The 19,198-nt window shown below is 51.3% G+C and overlaps 3 protein-coding genes across 3 annotated transcripts; all 3 read right to left on the minus strand.

The window, feature by feature from the left end:
- Positions 1-3,348: 3,348 nt before the first annotated feature.
- LOC132226070 (THO complex subunit 4-like) lies at positions 3,349-4,217 on the minus strand. The gene has a single exon (XM_059680957.1). It carries the CDS (start codon positions 4,209-4,211, stop codon positions 3,411-3,413), a length of 801 nt encoding a protein of 266 aa, XP_059536940.1. The 5' UTR covers positions 4,212-4,217; the 3' UTR covers positions 3,349-3,410.
- Positions 4,218-10,583: 6,366 nt separating this feature from the next.
- LOC132226071 (THO complex subunit 4-like) lies at positions 10,584-11,384 on the minus strand. Its single transcript, XM_059680958.1, has one exon. The coding sequence runs from the start codon at positions 11,382-11,384 to the stop codon at positions 10,584-10,586; it is 801 nt and encodes a 266-aa protein (XP_059536941.1).
- Positions 11,385-15,732: 4,348 nt separating this feature from the next.
- LOC132226072 (THO complex subunit 4-like) lies at positions 15,733-16,589 on the minus strand. Its single transcript, XM_059680959.1, has one exon. It carries the CDS (start codon positions 16,587-16,589, stop codon positions 15,795-15,797), a length of 795 nt encoding a protein of 264 aa, XP_059536942.1. The 3' UTR covers positions 15,733-15,794.
- Positions 16,590-19,198: the final 2,609 nt, after the last annotated feature.

Genomic DNA, 19,198 nt, shown 5'->3' on the forward strand with positions numbered 1-19,198 from the left:
AAAATATGAGTGCTCTATCATTTTATTATTTCCTTATTTATTTATGCTTTTATTTGTAGCCTTCTTTTTTAAGAAGAGGTTTTCATAGATGTAGGACTTTGGTTGAATTTACAGAAAACCTTAGGGGAAGGTGTTATAAAGTCTATAATTTAAAAACTTCATTGTAGTTGGCAGAATACTACATCCATGGCATTCATTTAAGGGGACCTGTGTTACAGGATGGTCATCTAGTGCTGCCCAGGAAGGCCAGGCACTCTGCTAGCCTATCTCCTCCATCAGTCGGGCCTCTCGAATTAGCATATTAGATATTAAATATGGGTTTCTATTGGCAAGACTAATGTCTGTATGTTAAGAGGGTAGATACTAGAAACTAGTTCTCATTGGTGAAAATAATATTCTTTCCATAAATATGTATAGGCAAAATAAGTTAGGGACACTCTCTAAAGCAGTTCACGGTTGTTGATATGGTAGGCCTTCCCTCTTGATCCCGGCCTTTGTGTAATCCCTTACCCTAAACTGGGCTAGATTGAGTGACTTCATTGTAATGAATAGTTTACGGCAGAAGCAATCACTTCCAGGTTAGGTTTAAAAGGACTTGCTATGTTAGTGTGTGTGTGTGTGTGTGTGTGTGTGTGTGTGTGTGATTCTCTCTCTCTCTCTCTCTCTCTCTCTCTCTCTCTCTCTCTCTCTCTTGTCTCTTTCTCTTGGATTGCTCATCCTGAGGGAAGCCAATGCCAAGCTGTGAGGCAAGCCTACTGAGAGGCCCATGTGGAGAGGAAATGAGAGCTGCCAATGATCATGGGAGTGGTCTTGGAAGCAGAACCACCTAGCTTCCAAGATCACTCACATGATTATTGGCAGGCCTACATTCCCAACCCACAAAAGCTCTGACTTCACAAATGTTTATTGATCTGGGCCTCTAAATCTTGAGATGATTTGCCTTTCAGCAATAGATAATTGATAAAGATGGGAAAGACACAGAGAAGCTGAGAGCAAAGACTTAGTGTCTGGAATATATTTGGCCATAACAGAGCTAACGCTTAGTGTGCCTATGATGTGCTAGGCAAGGTTCCATGTATGTTACATCTGGCAGTTCATGTAGTCCTCAATTGACACTGGTTTTTTTTGACATTTTAGAGATAAGAAAATTGCTGTGCCGTATTCCTGCTCCTTTTGTGGTTGATTAAAGCAGAAGAGTGAATCAAATTCCATCAGCAGGCCCAGACTCCATTCACCAGGGTGAATGAACAAAGAGGAGAACTTGGAAATGCTCACTAAAGGCTAAGTTTGAGTTTATTAAGCAGAACCTACATGAAAGAAATTACCCAACCCTTTCTCCCACTAACGGCAACCAGCAGAGTAAGAGAAAATCCTTCTATTTTGGCAGGAGGGGCATTTTTCAAGGGAGTCAGAATAACCAAGTCATAGATGTGACAGATATGGACATCTCTGCATGTCTGTGATACTGTTGATGTTGTTTTCAAATAAATTAACATTTCTATCCCACTGACTCCCTCAAAAGACATAAATTCATCAACAGATTGGCCCTTAAATTTCCTCTAAGATAAAGCAAAACATATTATTGTGACTCTACACAAATAATGAAAGTCACAGGCTATTTTGATTTCTCTTCCTTTTCAGAGTGGCCTCTGTGCAGCTGCCTCTGGCATTTAGAATGCCGTAAAGGGAGCAGGCACCTGGGGATCTCAGCAGGCCTCAGACCCGCTTCACGCTGGGTCTTGTCCTTGCAGAGGACATCAAGAAATCCCTGCTGGTGCACTGTCAACACTGCCTGGCCTCACTGGTGAAAACAATAAATCCCTGGCACCCTTTGGCGATTGCTGATAAAAATGCTTGGTCAAGCCCGTCTGGTGTGGCTCAGTGGTTGAGCATTAACCTCTCAACCGGGAAGTCGTAGTTCAATTCCTGGTCCGGGCACATGCCCAAGTTGCAGGCTTAATCCCCAATGTGGTCATGCAGGAGGCAGCTGATCAATGATTCTCTCTCATCATTGATGTTTCTCTCTCTTCCTCTCCCTCCCCCTTCCTTTCTTAAATCAATAAAATATATATTTTTTAGAAATGCTAGAAACATCAAACAGATTGTCAAACGATAGCAGGAAGGCTGGGGAGAGTTGGGGGGGAGGGTAGGAGATCAACCAAAGGACTTGTGTGCATGCATATAAGCATAAACAATGGATGCAAGACACTGTTGGGGGCGGGGGGAATGGGCGGGCAGTGAGGGCATGTGACAGTGGGTAGGGGAGGACGGGGAAAGGTCAATGGAGGGAAAAAAAAGGACATATGTACTACTATTCGTAATAATTTAAACAAAAAATAAAAATTAAAAGTAATAATTAAATAAATAATGCTTTGTTGAGTTTCAGCAAATTAATCCCAGTTTACTTATCCCAGCAAACTATTGTAGACAGTGGATAAGCACATGTTGGAAAAAAAATTTACTGAAGATATACATACTGATGTCTCCCTCTTATGACCTACATCAGTGATGGCGAACCTTTTGAGCTCGGCGTGTCAGCACATAGAAATTTTTTTATATTTGCAACCATACTAAAACAAAGACTTACATTTTTAATATTTATTTTATATATTTAAATGCCATTTAACAAAGAAAAATCAACCAAAAAAATGAGTTCACGTGTCACCTATGATATGCGTGTCATAGGTTCGCCATCACTGACCTACATGGTGCTGCTATGTGTTAGACATCAGGATCATTTTGCCCTTCTAACAGTTTCATAGCCAGCTGCTGGTTTTCAGTAGAAGTCCTTGTCTGAGGAACTTTCTTTCTCCTGTAACATGCAAAGCTCAGCCTGTTGATCTGCATGTATAGAGAAGCCTAGGTTTAATATGGTGTTTCATTTATTATTCAACTCCCTGTGCTAGTTACTTTGTGAGTAGTTTTATAGGGGAAAAGTAATGGTGAATAAGTGATTCCATTTTGTGTGTCATAAAAACAAGAAAGTGAATGCAATGTTTATGTAGCACAACCTTAACACTAGTTCTTAGCTGCCAGGGAAGAATAATAAATACATGTTGATCTAGTAAACTTAATAGGGCTGTATTTCAAAGTATTTATGACTGCACATTTGTGAAAAATGACATACCTCTTCTATTTAAAAGCACTAGTATGTGTTATTTCAGTGTGTAATATGGAAACATGAACCATTCAAGGTTTTGTGGGTCTTTTTTTTTTTTTAACTTTCTTGTTGTTTGCATTTTGTTTTTAATATATTTTTTATTGATTTCAGAGAAAAAGGTGTGGACAGAGTCGGCAAGGAAGGAACGACACAATAAAGCGTTCAGTTGATCCACAGCTTGGAGGTTCTCCAGCCAGGTTGTGTGGCCAGGTTGTCCAGGCCCAGCAGCACGCACGGACTTGCTGGTGCTTTAGCTGGTGTCCATCCTCGCGTTGTAAGCGTCCAGCTGGGCATCCAGCTCCTCCGCCGAGATCTGCTGCCTGGAACTCGGGCCGGTGCCCCTGCCTCTGCCCCGGCCGCCTCCGCGGGCGCCTCTGCGGGTGCCGCCACCGAAGCCTCCAGATCCCCGGTTCCAGGTCCTCCCGCCTCTGTTGCCACTGGGCCCCGGCCTGCGCCGCGTGTCTGCCTGTGAGGTGAGGAGCTGGATGCTCATGGGGCGGCCGTCCAAGGGGACGCCGTGGTACCGCCGCATGGCTGCCAGGGCGTCTGCCTTCCGCTCAAAGTGCACGTGGGCCGTGCCCAGGCTGCGGCCAGAGCGGTCGTAGTGCAGGGCGGCCTTTTTCAGAGTCCCGCAGTCCGCAAACAGCTCCTGGATGTCCGCGTCCGACACCCCGAAGTCCAGGTTGGACACCAGCAGTTTGCCTCCCGTCTCCACGCCGGCGCCCCCGCCGAAGCCGCTGTCGAAAAGGTCGTGTTGCCACCTGTGGGGAAGCTGTCTGGGCCGGCTGTAGGGCGCCGGCCGGTTCCTGCCTCGGCCGCCCGCCGCGCCGTCTTGGCCGAGGGCCGCCCGGTTCCGGTTCCAGTTCCAGATGGGCCCACCGCCTCGGCTCACTGGTGCGAAGGCCTGTGCTCCTCCTGCGCGGCCTCCCTGGGAGCCGGACCGGCCTGGGCCCCAGCCCCCACCTCGGCCACGGCCTTGGCCACGGCTGCCCCGCTGGCTCCGGTTCAAATTAATGATGTCGTCCAGAGACATGTCCAATTTGTCGGACATGACCGGGGCAGAATATGCCTTGGCTTGAGCCCGCTCCTCAGCACGTTGGTCCCTCACTTCGGGCAGGAGCAGAGTCCCAGGCGCGCGGTTGTGGATTGGCTTCAGGAGCAGCTTGGCAAGTGCGCGCTGGGGTCCGGGCTGGGCGGGCTGAGCTGTGAGGTGCCTGGTTGAGGTCGAAGTTGTTTTGGACCTTCCCGCAGGCACGGAGTCGGCTCTGCAACTGTAGGAAGGCAGCTCTGCAACTTCAGCTTCTGTATTGATTCTCCTGCTACATCTGTATTTATACCACTGGATTTTAATCCTATCCATTCTATCCCAAAGGTTAGGGCGTTTCTTATCTCCATTCTAAGGTCACTACTCTATTGTTCTGTTCAGCTACAAGGAAGTAACTGAAGAAGATTATCCTAAGTAAAGATTATGTAGCTTAAGGGTGATTGTTCCTGGTGAAAGTGATTAACTACCCGCCTGGCACTCAGTTAAGGAGTATAACTAATAATTCCCTCCCTTAGTCCTGTTAATCCCTAACTCCAGGGAAAAATCCCCACCTGGGGAAACAACCTTTCAGGGAGAGGTGACCTTGGTTAAAACACAGCGCTAAGAAAGGGAGCAAACATATTGGGAACACTGTGCCTTATACGCCAGGTCCCTTGAAACCTCTGACACCCTTGAGGAGGAGGGGCACAGGGTCTGTCACTGACCCTCATACCCACCCCCTCTCCATCTACAGCATGGATATGGTCTCTGGAGGGAGCCTTTCAGGAACAGAGGGGTTGGGAAAGTAGAAGGCGGCAGTTGCCCCTTCTGAAGTGGAATCCCCACGTGAGGACTGGACCTCGAGGTTCTGTTTCTCTCATCACTGTCATTGAAGTCAGCTGTCCTAGGACTGGGTACCTCACTGTCAGTTGTTCGTGTTATCGGCCCTTTTGAAATGGCTGCTAAACGCATAGATAGAGACACACAGAGCTACAGAACACACTGCTATGGCTCTTCTCCTCCGTGGACTGCAAACTGCCATCTGACTCATTATTGCTCTGGAACACGGAGAGGGAGGGTTCCCTGTTCCTGCTTAGTTTGTGAACATGAGTTTGGGAAGGCTCTCCTCATAGCCACAGGGAACACATGGGTCAGTGTTGAGTGATAAGGGTAGCCAGTAGGTCGAGGAGAGTGTCAAAAAGAGGATACGTTGGCATGAAGAAGAACTTCCCGACTCTCCTAAAGTCACAAAGCTTCCCAGAAACACACACCAACGTGCTTTTGGAAAGGCCAAAGGAAATGTGCGGAGAAATAAAACAACATTGTATGCATGTGTGTGTGTGTGTGTGTGTGTGTGTGTGTGTGTGTGTGTGTGGTGGTGGTGGAGGATGGGGTGGGTGTGGGGTCATTTCGCCTTTGGGAGGTGACCCAAAGTGGAAGATACCATCCCTTCAGCGTTAGAGCGGGACAGTGGGATTGTATGCTTGTGCCCCTGCTGGGAGTTTCAGAGGCCAGGGGGGGCAAGCCTAGGAGAGCCCAGAAACCCTGTAGATACCACCAGAGGAGTTGTGCTATGAAGGGTGATGACCCTTTGAAGGGAAACCATGGACCTTGTCATGAAGGGCTCTGCTGTACCTTCCACGCAATGGGTCTGCTCCCTCCCCATCAGCCTGCTAGGTTCCCCGTGGACAACACTGGCTATCACTCTGTGCTTGCCCGGAGTGGGGAGGTTCTAGGGATTCTGGGTAGAATGGCCAATCCTTTGGATCGCCCCACAAGGTTTGGGAGATCAATTCTGCTGCCCCTGGAAACGCTTGCCTAGCACCCCCTCACGGCAAGTGTGGGAACCCGCACCGATGCAGACCATGTCTTGGCGGCCGCTCCCCAGCTGCTCCTGGCGATTCGGTTTCATCTCCTGTCTGAGCAGAGCCGGGGAGAGAGACCACGTGAAGGAAACCCGCGTGAGCGGGTGCCAGACCGCTCGGGGACACAAAGCACTGTGGGAAGGAAAGGAAACGTAGACATTTCAGAGACAAAAAGAATTTGTGGATTTTATCTTTATTTGTGCAATTTAAAACAGGGTCCTGATCACGGAAATAAAGCAAAACAAAACAAAACATGGGCTCCGGGTCCGGATTCACAAGCACAGACGTCCTCAGGTCTCCCGCTCTCCCTGCGTCATTCAGGGAAGAGGGTCAGCAATGAAAGGGTTGGCGTGGTGTCATCCCCCCAAGAGCAGCGGGCAGAAGCCGCCCATGTCCCAGCCACCACCCCCAGGCTACCTGGGAAAGCAGGGTCCCGCCTCTGGAGGGAGAGCCTGTCCTCTGTCCCAGCCCGAGGGTGCGGGCTCCTTCCTGGCAGGCGCTCTTCTACACCTGCCTCGGATCACCCAGCCAGCTCCAGGCATCCAGGTGCCTTGCAAGAGTCGCACCTCCCACGTGGGGGAGTTTGGAGGAAAACAGAGTCCTCATGGGTGAATGGTCCGCGGAGGGAGACAGAGGGGCTGCAGCGCCCGCAGTCTCGGTTCCAGGAAGTTGGGGCCCTGGGCCCCAGGCCTGTGTCCCAGGGGCACAGGACTCTTCCGGGCTTGATGTTGGGCACTTTGCCCTTGGCGCTCAAGCTGCGCACGGCCTCTCTGAGATCCTTGGGTTGCAGGGGCTCCGTTTCCCCCCAGGTCTCGTACCCTTCCAGGGCCTCTTCCACCACCTCCCTGGCGAAGACCTTGGCCGGCCCAGCTCGGCCCTGGTGATGAGCGTGTTCTGCTGTGCTGGGGTCCAGCCCAGCTAGTCCAGGGATTCCCAAAGGTGTGGACGGGGTTGGCGAGGAAGGAATGACACGGAGACAGCGTTCATCAGTTGATCAGCACCGTAGCCAGGTCCTAGCCAGGCTGCCCAAGCCTAGCTGCATGCATGGACTTGCTGGTGTCCATCCTGGGGATCTCTCTCTTTTTTTTTATCTTTCTTTTTTTTTTATTAAATCTTTATTGTTCAGATTATTACATTTGTTCCTCTTTTTCCCCCCCATAACTCCCCTTCTCCCAGTTCCCACCCCACCCTCCCCCCTCACACCCCACCCACTGACCTCATCCATAGGTGCACGATTTTTGTCCAGTCTCTTCCCGCATCTCCCACACCCCTTTCCCCCCCAAGAATAGTCAGTCCATTCCCTTTCTATGTCCCTGATTTTATTATAATTACCAGTTCGTTCTGTTCATCAGATTATTTATTCACTTGATTTTTAGATTCACCTAAATGTGTATTTGTTGTTCGTAATTTGTATCTTTACCTTCTTCTTCTTCCTCTTCTTAAAGGATACCTTTCAGCATTTCATATAATCCTGGTTTGGTGGTGATGAACTCCTTTAGCTTTTCCTTATCTGTGAAGCTCTTTATCTTACCTTCAATTCTGAATGGTAGCTTTGCTGGATAAAGTAATCTTGGTTGTAGGTTCTTGGTATTCATCACTTTGAATATTTCTTGCCACTCCCTTCTGGCCTGCAAAGTTTCTGTTGAGAAATCAGCTGACAGTCGTATGGGTATTCCCTTGTAGGTAACTGAGTTTCTTTCTCTTGCTGCTTTTAAGATTCTCTCTTTGTCTTTTGCTCTTGGCATTTTAATTATGATGTGTCTTGGTGTGGTCCTCTTTGGATTCCTTTTGTTTGGGGTTCTCCGCGCTTCTTGGACCTGTAAGTCCATTTCTTTCACCAGGTGGGGGAAGTTTTCTGTCATTATTTCTTCAAATAGGTTTTCAATATCTTGTTCTCTCTCATCTTCTGGCACCCCTATAATTCTGATGTTGGTACGCTTGAAGCTGTCCCAGAGGCTCCTTACACTATCCTCGCATTTTTGGATTCTTTTTTCATTTTGCTTTTCCGGTTGGGTGTTTTTTGCTTCCTCACATTTCAAATCATTGACTTGATTCTTGCGCTCCTCTGGTCTGCTGTCGGGAGTCTGTATAATATTCGTTATTTCAGTCCGTGTATGCTTAATTTCTAGTTGGTTTCCCAACATAACATCGAGGGTCTCATTAGTTTTGTTGTAGATCTCATTAAGTTTATCGGTGGCTTCTAAACAGTTCTTGAGAGACCTTAAAAGTGTGGTTCTGAACTCTATATCTTCCATTGACAATTTTGTCCTGTTTCTTTGTCTCCGCATTTTGTTATGCTTTCTTGGTGCACCCCCTAGTGGTCTTTGTTCACAGTCTTGTAGTTAAGCCTTGATTGTTGAAGCAAAAAACCAGGGAGGGTTTGACCTCCAGGCCAAGTGGGTGTGAGAATCAGCTGTGTCAGCAGTGAGAGAACTTCTGTCCTCTAGGGAGGTGCTAATCTAGCCTTTGCCTGAGGCTATCTGGCAAATGCCTCTGTGCAGGGCTTGGGCGGGGCGGGTCGCACAGGATCAACAGGGTGGGCTGGAGAGAGCAGTTATGGCGGTTCTCAGTCCTGTCCCCAGGGGCTCTGCCTCTCTGAGTCCCAGCAACCGCTGCACACCTCGGAGAGAAAGCTGCACTCACTCTGACCGAAGCCAGACAGTCCGGCTTCTCCCGTTTGAGTCTGGGTCCCTAAAGACTAGCTTGTATCTGGAGCTCAGAGTCTGCGACTCCCTCCGGATTGAAAACGCCAACCGCGCCCTCCGCCGCCAGCCCGCACAGCGCACTCCACACCTAAGAATTTGACTTCAGCACTGTGCCTCCTCTGAGTGTCCCTATGCGTTTCTCTTTCCTCCTAGTTGTAGGACTTCCACTCAGCCAGTGTTCCTGTGGTTCTGGGTGATGTTTTAGTTTCACTTTTGAAGTAGTTGTTCAAGGCAGCAAACTCCGGCGTTAGCCTATGCCGCCATCTTGGTTCTCCTCACATCCTGGGGATCTCAGCAGGCCTCAGACCCGCTTCACGCTGGGTCTTGTCCTTGGAGACGACATCCAGAAATCCCTGCTGGTGCACTGTCAACACTGCCTGGCCTCACTGGTGAAAACAATAAATCCCCGGCACCCTATGGCTACTGCTGATAAAAATGCTTGGTCAAGCCCATCTGGTGTGGCTCAGTGGTTGAGCATTAACCTCTCAACCGGGAGGTCGTAGTTCAGTTCCTGGTCAGGGCACATGCCCAGGTTGCAGGCTTAATCCCCAATGTGGGGCATGCAGGAAGCAGCTGATCCATGATTCTCTCTCATCATGGATGTTTCTCTCTCTCTCTTCCTCTCCCTCCCCCTTCCTTTCTGAAATCAATAAAATACATATTTTTAAAAAATGCTAGAAGCATCAAACAGATTGTCAAAGGACAGCGGGGAGTGTAGAGAGAGTTTGGGGGGAGGGGGCGGAGTGGGTAGGAGATCAACCAAAGGACTTGTGTGCATGCACATAATCATAACCAATGGATGCAAAACACTGTAGGGGGTGGGGGACATGAGTGGGCAGTGTGGGCATTTGCCAGGTGTTAGTGGAGGCCTGGGGAAGATCAATGGAGGGAAAAAAAGGACAGATGTATATACCTGTAATACTTTAATCAGCTTAATAATATACCTGTAATACTTTAAACCATAAAATAAAAATTAAAAAATAATTATAAAATAAATAAATAAATAATGCTTTGTTGATTTTCATCAAATTAATCCCAGTTTAGTTATCCCAGCAAGCTTTTGTAGGCAGTGGATAAGCACATGTTGGAAAAAAATGTCCTGAAGATATACATACTGATGCCTCCCTCTCATGACCTCCATGGTGCTGTTATGTGTTCGTCATCAGGATCATTTTGCCCTTTTAACAGTTTCATAGCCAGCTCCTGGTTTTCAGTAGAAGTCCTTGTCTGAGGAACTTTCTGACTCCTGTAACATGCAAAGCTCAGCCTGTTGATCTGCATGTATAGAGAAGCGTAGGTTTTCTATGGTGTTTGGTTTATTATTCAACTCCCTGTGCTAGGTGCATTGTGAGTAGTTCTGTAGGGGAAAAGTCCTGGTGAGTAAGCGATTCCATTTTGTGCGACATAAAAACAAGGAAGTGAATGCAATGAGTATGTAGCACAGCCTTCACACTAGCTGTTATCTTCCAGGGAAGACTGATAAATACATGTTGATCTAGTAAACTTAATAGGGCTGTATTTCAAAGTATTTATGACTGCACATTTGGGAAAAATGACATACCTCTTCTATTTGAAAATACTTGTATGTGTTGTTTTAGTGTGTAATATGGAAACCTGAACCACTCAAGGTTTTGTGGGTTTAGTTAAAGTTTCCTGTTGTTTGCATTTTGTTTTTAATATATTTTTTATTGATTTCAGAGAAAAGGGTGTGGACAGAGTCAGCGAAAAATGAATGAAAACGGAGACAGCGTTCATCAGTTGATCAGCATCGTAGGCAGGTCCTAGCCAGGTTGTCCAGGCGCAGCTGCACGCGCAGACTTGCTGGTGCTTTAGCTGGTGTCCATCCTCGCGTTGTAAGCGTCCAGCTGGGCATCCCGCTCCTCTACGGAGATCTGCTGCCTGGAACCCCGGCCGGTGCCCCAGCCTCTGCCCAGGCCGCCTCCGCGGGCGCCTCTGCGGGTGCCGCCACCGAAGCCTCCAGATCCCGGATTCCGGGTCCTCCCGCCTCTGTTGCCACTGGGCCCTGGCCTGCGCCGCGTGTCTGCCTGTGAGGTGAGGAGCTGGATGCTCATGGGGCGGCCGTCCAAGGGGACGCCGTGGTACCGCCGCATGGCTGCCAGGGCGTCTGCCTTCCGCTCAAAGTGCACGTGGGCCGTGCCCAGGCTGCGGCCAGAGCGGTCGTAGTGCAGGGCGGCCTTTTTCAGAGTCCCGCAGTCCGCAAACAGCTCCTGGATGTCCGCGTCCGACACCCCGAAGTCCAGGTTGGACACCAGCAGTTTGCCTCCCGTCTCCACGCCGGCGCCCCCGCGGAAGGGGCCGTCAAAAGGGTCGTGTTGCCACCTGTCGGGAAGCTGTCTGGGCCGGCTGTAGGGCGCCGGCCGGTTCCTGCCTCGGCTGCCCGCCACACCGTCGTGAGGGAGGGCCGCCCGGTTCCGGTTCCGGTTCCGGAAGGGCCCGCCGCCTGGGCTCACTGGTGTGGCAGCCTGCGCTCCGCCATCGCGGCCTCCCTGGGAGCCGGACCGGCCTGGGCCCCAGCCCCCACCTCGGCCACGGCCGTGGCCACAGCCGCCCTGCTGGCTCCGGTTCAGCTTAATGATGTCGTCCAGAGACATGTCCAATTTGTCGTCCATGGCGGGCATGGAGTATGCCTTGGCTTGATCCCGCGCGTCAGCACGTTGGTCCCTCACTTCGGGGTCGCGGTTGTAGATTGGCTTCAGGAGCAGCTTGGCCCATGCGCGCTGGGGTCCGGGCTGGGCGGGCTGAGCTGTGAGGTGCCTGGCTGAGGTCGCAGTCGTTTTGGACCTTCCCGCACACACGTAGTCGGCTCTGCAGCTCCAGGTTCTGTCTTTATTCTCCTGCTACATCTGTACTTATACCAGTTGATTTTAATCCTATCCATTCTATTCCAAAGAATAGGCTGGTTGTTAAATCCATTCCAAGGTCACTACCCAATCATTCAGTTAAGCTACCAGGAAGTAACTGAAGAAGATTATCCTAAGTAAAGAAGATTTGCCTTAAGGGTGATTGTTCCCAGTGAAAGTGATTAACTACCCGCCTGGCACTCAGTTAAGGGGTTTTACTGATTAGTCCCTCCTTATTCCTGTTAATCCCCAACTCCAGGGGAAAATCCCCACCTGGGGAAACAACCTTTCAGGGAGAGGTGACCTTGTTTAAAACACATAGCGGTAAGAAGGGGAGCAAACATACTGAGAACAGTGTACCATATACGCCAGGTCCCTTGGAACCTGGCACAACCTTGAGGAGGAGGGGCCACAGGGCCTGTCACTGACCCACCCCCTCTCCATCTACAGCACGGATATGGTCTCTGGAGGGTGCGTTTCAGGAAGAGAAAAGTTAGGAAAGTAGAAGGCAGCAGCTGCCCCTTCTAAAGAGGAATCCCCAAGTGAGGACTGGACCTGGAGATTCTGTTTCTCTCAACACTGTCATTCAAGTCAGGTCTCCTAGGACTGGGTACTCCACAGTGGGTTGGTCGCATTATCGGCCCTTGTGAAATGGCTGCTAAACACATAGATAGAGACACGCAGAGCTACAGAACACACTGCTATGGCTCTTCTCCTTGGTGGACTGGAAACTGCCATCTGACTCATCATGGCTCTGGAACACGGAGGGGGAGGGTTCCCTGTTGCTGCTTAGTTTGTGAACATGAGTTTGGGAAGTCTCTCATCATAGCCATAGGGAACACATGGGTCAGTGTTGAGTGATAAGGGTAGCCAGTTGGCCAAGGAGAGTGTCAGAAAGAAGATATGTTGGCATGAAGTAGAGCTTGCCGACTCTCCTAAAGTCACAAAGCTTCCCAGAAACACACACCAACGTGCTTTTGGATTCCGTCTCAGGAAAGGCCAAAAGGAAATGTGAGGAAAATTAAACATTTTGTGTGTGTGTGTGTGTGTGGTGTGTGTGTGTGTATGTGTGTGTATGTGTGTGTGTGTGGTGGAGGGGGTGGGTGTGATGTCGTTTTGCCTTTGGGAGGTGGCCCAAAGTGGCAGACACCATCCCTTCTGCAGTAGAGTGGGACAGTGGGGCTTATTTGCTTTTGCCCAAACTGGGTGTCTCAGAGGCCCGGGGGGCAGGCCTAGGGAGCGCAGGAGCCCTGTAGACACCACCGGAGGAGTTGTGCTGTGAAGGGTGATGACCCTTTGAAGGGAAACCATGGACCTTGTCATGAAGGGCTCTGCTGCATCCTCCACGCACAGGGAAGATTGGAATGGTCTGCTCCCTCCCAGTAAACCTGCTTAATTCCCGGGGACAACACCGGCTGTCACTCTGTGCTTGCCCGGGGTGCTGAGGTTCTAGGGATTCTGGGTAAAATGGCCAATCCTTTGGATCGCCCCGCAATGCTTGGAGATCAATTCTGCTGCCCCTGGAAACGTTTGCCTAGCACCCCCTCACGGCAAGTGTGGGACCCTGCACCTATGCGGACCATGTCTTGGAGGCCGCTCCCCAGCTGCTCCTGGCGATTCGGTTTCATCTCCTGTCTGAGCAGAGCCGGGGAGAGAGACCACGTGAAGGAAACACGCGTGAGCGGGTGCCAGACCGCTCGGGGACACAAAGCACTGTGGGAAGGAAAGGAAACGTAGACATTTCGGAGACAAGAAGGATTTGTGGATTTTATCTTTATTTGTGCAAGTTCAAACAGGTTCCTGATCACGGAAATAAAGCAAAACAAAACAAAACATGGGCTCCAGGTCCGGATTGACAAGCACAGACGTCCTCAGGTCTCCCGCTCTCCCTGCGTCATTCAGGGAAGAGGGTCAGCAATGAAAGGGTTGGCGTGGTGTCATCCCCCCAAGAGCAGCGGGCAGAAGCCGCCCATGTCCCAGCCACCACCCCCAGGCTACCTGGGAAAGCAGGGTCCCGCCCCGGGAGGTAGAGCCTGTCCTCTGTCCCAGCCCGAGGGTGCGGGCTCCTTCCTGGCAGGCGCTCTTCTACACCTGCCTCGGATCACCCAGCCAGCTCCAGGCCTCCAGGTGCCTTGCAAGAGTCGTGGCCCCCACGTGGGGGGAGTTTGGGGGGAAACTGAGTCCTCATGGGTGAATGGTCCGCGGAGGGAGACAGAGGGGCTGCAGCGCCCGCAGTCTCGGTGCCAGCAAGTCGGGGCCATGGGCCCCAGGCCTGTGTCCCAGGGGCGCAGGACTCTTCCGGGCTTGATGTTGGGCACTTTGCCCTTGGCGCTCAAGCTGCGCACGGCCTCTCTGAGATCCTTGGGTAGCAGGGGCATCGTTTCCCCCCAGGTCTCACACCCGTCCAGGGCCCCTCCAACACCTCCCTGGCGAAGACCTTGGCCGGCCCAGCCCGGCCCTGCGATGAGCATGTTCTGCTGTGCTGGGGTCCAGCCCAGCAAGTCCAGGGATTCCCAAAGGTGTGGACGGGGTTGGCGAGGAAGGAATGACACGGAGACAGCGTTCATCAGTTGATCAGCAGCGTAGCCAGGTCCTAGCCACGTTGTCCAAGCCTAGCTGCACGCACGGACTTGCTGGTGTCCATCCTGGGGATCTCAGCAGGCCTCAGACCCGCTTCACGCTGGGTCTTGTCCTTGCAGAGGACATCAAGAAATCCCTGCTGGTGCACTGTGAACACTGCCTGGCCTCAATGGTGAAAACAATAAATCCCTGGCACCCTTTGGCGATTGCTGATAAAAATGCTTGGTCAAGCCCGTCTGGTGTGGCTCAGTGGTTGAGCATTAACCCCTCAACCGGGAGGTCGTAGTTCAGTTCCTGGTCAGGGCACATGCCCAGGTTGCAGGCTTAATCCCCAATGTGGGGCATGCAGGAAGCAGCTGATCAATGATTCTCTCTCATCATAGATGTTTCTATCTCTCTCTTACTCTCCCTCCCCCTTCCTTTCTGAAATCAATAAAATATATATTTTTTAAAAATGCTAGAAGCATCAAACAGATTGTCAAAGGACAGCGGGGAGTGTAGGGAGAGTTTGGGGGGATGGGGCGGAGTGGGTAGGAGATCAACCAAAGGACTTATGTGCATGCATATAAGCATAACCAATGGATGCAAAACACTGTGTGTGTGTGTGGGGGGGGGGTGAGTGGGCCGTGTGGGCATGTGCCATGGGTTAGGGGAGGCTTGGGAAGGTCAATGGAGGGGAAAAAACAGGACATATGTACATACCTGTAATACTTTAAACAATAAAATAAAAATTACAAAACAATTAAAAATAAATAAATAAATAATGCTTTGTTGATTTTCATCAAATTAATCCCAGTTTAGTTATCCCAGCAAGCCTTTGTAGGCAGTGGATAAGCACATGTTGGAAAAAAATGTCCTGAAGATATACATACTGATGCCTCCCTCTCATGACCTACATGGTGCTGTTATGTGTTCGTCATCAGCATCTTTTTGCCCTTCTAACAGTTTCATAGCCAGCTGCTGGTTTTCAATAGAAGTGCTTGTCTGAGGAATTTTCTGACTCCTGTAACATGCAAAGCTCAGCTTGTTTATCTGCATGTATAGAGAAGCCTAGGTTTAATATGGTGTTTCATTTATTATTCAACTCCCTGTGCTAGTTACTTTGTGAGTAGTTTTATAGGGGAAAAGTAATGGTGAATAAGTGATTCCATTTTGTGTGTCATAAAAACAAGAAAGTGAATGCAATGTGTATGTAGCACAACCTTAACACTAGTTCTTAGCTGCCAGGGAAGAATAATAAATACATGTTGATCTAGTAAACTTAATAGGGCTGTATTTCAAAGTATTTATGACTGCACATTTGTGAAAAATGACATACCTCTTCTATTTAAAAGCACTAGTATGTGTTATTTCAGTGTGTAATATGGAAACATGAACCATTCAAGGTTTTGTGGGTCTTTTTTTTTTTAACTTTCTTGTTGTTCGCATTTTGTTTTTAATATATTTTTTATTGATTTCAGAGAAAAAGGTGTGGACAGAGTAGGCAAGGAAGGAACGATACAATAAAGCGTTCAGTTGATCCACAGCTTGGAGGTTCTCCAGCCAGGTTGTGTGGCCAGGTTGTCCAGGCCCAGCAGCACGCACGGACTTGCTGGTGCTTTAGCTGGTGTCCATCCTCGCGTTGTAAGCGTCCAGCTGGGCATCCAGCTCCTCCGCCGAGATCTGCTGCCTGGAACTCGGGCCGGTGCCCCTGCCTCTGCCCCGGCCGCCTCCGCGGGCGCCTCTGCGGGTGCCGCCACCGAAGCCTCCAGATCCCGGGTTCCAGGTCCTCCCGCCTCTGTTGCCACTGGGCCCCGGCCTGCGCCGCGTGTCTGCCTGTGAGGTGAGGAGCTGGATGCTCATGGGGCGGCCGTCCAAGGGGACGCCGTGGTACCGCCGCATGGCTGCCAGGGCGTCTGCCTTCCGCTCAAAGTGCACGTGGGCCGTGCCCAGGCTGCGGCCAGAGCGGTCGTAGTGCAGGGCGGCCTTTTTCAGAGTCCCGCAGTCCGCAAACAGCTCCTGGATGTCCGCGTCCGACACCCCGAAGTCCAGGTTGGACACCAGCAGTTTGCCTCCCGTCTCCACGCCGGCGACCCGGCGGAAGGGGCCATCAAAAGGGTCGTGTTGCCGCCTGTCGGGAAGCTGTCTGGGTCGGCTGTATGGCGCCGGCCGGTTCCTGCCTCGGCCGCCCGCCGCGCCGTCTTGGCCGAGGGCCGCCCGGTTCCGGTTCCAGTTCCAGATGGGCCCACCGCCTCGGCTCATTGGTGCGGCTGCCTGCGCTCTGCCACCGTGGCCTCCCTGGGAGCCGGCCCAGCCTGGGCCCCAGCCCCCACCTCCGCCACGGCCGCGGCCGCCACGCTGGCTCAGGTTCAGCTTAATGATGTCCTCCAGAGACATGTCCAATTTGTCGTCCATGGCGGGCATGGAGTATGCCTTGGCTTGAGCCCACGCGTCAGCAAGTTGGTCCCTCACTTCGGGGGCGCGCGGTTGTAGATTGGCTTCAGGAGCAGCTTGGCCAGTGCGCGCTGGGGTCCAGGCTGGGCAGACTGAGCTGTGAGGTGCCTGGCTGAGGTCGCAGTCGTTTTGGACCTTCCCGCACACACGTAGTCGGCTCTGCAGCTCCAGGTTCTGTCTTTATTCTCCTGCTACATCTGTACTTATACCAGTTGATTTTAATCCTATCCATTCTATTCCAAAGAATAGGCTGGTTGTTAAATCCATTCCAAGGTCACTACCCAATCATTCAGTTAAGCTACCAGGAAGTAACTGAAGAAGGTTCTCCTAAGTAAAGAGGATTTGGCTTAAGGGTGATTGTTCCGAGTGAAAGTGATTAACTACCCGCCTGGCACTCAGTTAAGGGGTTTTACTGATTAGTCCCTCCTTATTCCTGTTAATCCCCAACTCCAGGGAAAAATCCCCACCTGGAGAAACAACCTTTCAGGGAGAGGTGACCTTGGTTAAAACACATTGTGGTAAGAAGGGGAGCAAACATACTGAGAACAGTGTACCATATACACCAGGTCCCTTGGAACCTGGGACACCCTTGAGGAGGAGGGGCCACAGGGCCTGTCACTGACCCACCCCCTCTCCATCTACAGCACGGATATGGTCTCTGGAGGGTGCGTTTCAGGAAGAGAAAAGTTAGGAAAGTAGAAGGCAGCAGCTGCCCCTTCTAAAGAGGAATCCCCAAGTGAGGACTGGACCTGGAGATTCTGTTTCTCTCAACACTGTCATTCAAGTCAGGTCTCCTAGGACTGGGTACTCCACAGTGGGTTGGTCGCATTATCGGCCCTTGTGAAATGGCTGCTAAACACATAGATAGAGACACGCAGAGCTACAGAACGCACTGCTGTGGCTCTTCTCCTCGGTGGACTGGAAACTGCCATCTGACTCATCATGGCTCTGGAACACGGAGGGGGAGGGTTCCCTGTTGCTGCTTAGTTTGTGAACATGAGTTTGGGAAGTCTCTCATCATAGCCACAGGGAACACATGGGTCAGTGTTGAGTGATAAGGGTAGCCAGTTGGCCAAGAAGAGTGTCAGAAAGAGGATATGTTGGCATGAAGTAGAACTTGCCGACTCTCCTAAAGTCACAAAGCTTCCCAGAAACACATACCAACGTGCTTTTGGATTCCGTCTCTGGAAAGGCCAAAAGGAAATGTGTGGAGAAATAAAACATTTTGTGTGTGCGTGTGTGTGTGTGTGTGGTGTGTGTGTGTGTGTGTGTGTGTGTGTGTGTGTGTGTGGTGGAGGGGGTGGGTGTGATGTCGTTTTGTCTTTGGGAGGTGGCCCAAAGTGGCAGACACCATCCCTTCTGCACTAGAGTGGGACAGTGGGGCTTATATGCTTTTGCCCCAACTCGGTGTCTCAGAGGCCCGGGGGGCAGGCCTAGGGAGCGCAGGAGCCCTGTAGACACCACCGGAGGAGTTGTGCTGTGAAGGGTGATGACCCTTTGAAGGGAAACCATGGACCTTGTCATGAAGGGCTCTGCTGCATCCTCCACGCACAGGGAAGATTGGAATGGTCTGCTCCCTCCCAGTAAACCCGCTTAATTCCCGGGGACAACACAGGCTGTCACTCTGTGCTTGCCCGGGGTGCTGAGGTTCTAGGGATTCTGGGTAAAATGGCCAATCCTTTGGATCGCCCCGCAATGCTTGGAGATCAATTCTGCTGCCCCTGGAAACGCTTGCCTAGCACCCCCTCACGGCAAGTGTGGGACCCTGCACCTATGCGGACCATGTCTTGGAGGCCGCTCCCCAGCTGCTCCTGGCGATTCAGTTTCGTCTCCTGTCTGAGCAGAGCCGGGGAGAGAGACCACGTGAAGGAAACACGCGTGAGCGGGTGCCAGACCGCTCGGGGACACAAAGCACTGTGGGAAGGAAAGGAAACGTAGACATTTCGGAGACAAGAAGGATTTGTGGATTTTATCTTTATTTGTGCAAGTTCAAACAGGTTCCTGATCACGGAAATAAAGCAAAACAAAACAAAACATGGGCTCCGGGTCCGGATTCACAAACACAGACGTCCTCAGGTCTCCCGCTCTCCCTGCGTCATTCAGGGAAGAGGGTCAGCAATGAAAGGGTTGGCGTGGTGTCATCCCCCCAAGAGCAGCGGGCAGAAGCCGCCCATGTCCCAGCCACCACCCCCAGGCTCCCTGGGAAAGCAGGGTCCCGCCTCAGGAGGTAGAGCCTGTCCTCTGTCCCAGCCCGAGGGTGCGGGCTCCTTCCTGGCAGGCACTCTTCTTCACCTGCCTCGGCTCACCCAGCCAGCTCCAGGCCGCCAGGTGCCTTGCTAGAGTCACGGCCCACGTGGGGGAGTTTGGAGGAAAACAGAGTCCTCATGGGTGAATGGTCCGCGGAGGGAGACAGAGGGGCTGCAGCGCCCGCAGTCTCGGTGCCAGCAAGTCGGGGCCATGGGCCCCAGGCCTGTGTCCTAGGGGAACAGGACGCTTCCGGGCTTGATGTTGGGCACTTTGCCCTTGGCGCTCAAGCTGCCCATGGCCTCTCTGAGATCCTTGGGTAGCAG

Source organism: Myotis daubentonii, chromosome 2, assembly GCF_963259705.1.
Source record: "Myotis daubentonii chromosome 2, mMyoDau2.1, whole genome shotgun sequence".
NCBI classification, from domain to species: Eukaryota; Metazoa; Chordata; class Mammalia; order Chiroptera; family Vespertilionidae; genus Myotis; species Myotis daubentonii.

What these genes read in the sequence shown, in the direction of transcription:
- LOC132226072 (XM_059680959.1), bottom strand. Translation starts at nt 16,589, where the DNA reads ATGGACGACAAATTGGACATGTCTCTGGAGGACATCATTAAGCTGAAC.
- LOC132226071 (XM_059680958.1), bottom strand. Translation starts at nt 11,384, where the DNA reads ATGGACGACAAATTGGACATGTCTCTGGACGACATCATTAAGCTGAAC.
- LOC132226070 (XM_059680957.1), bottom strand. Translation starts at nt 4,211, where the DNA reads ATGTCCGACAAATTGGACATGTCTCTGGACGACATCATTAATTTGAAC.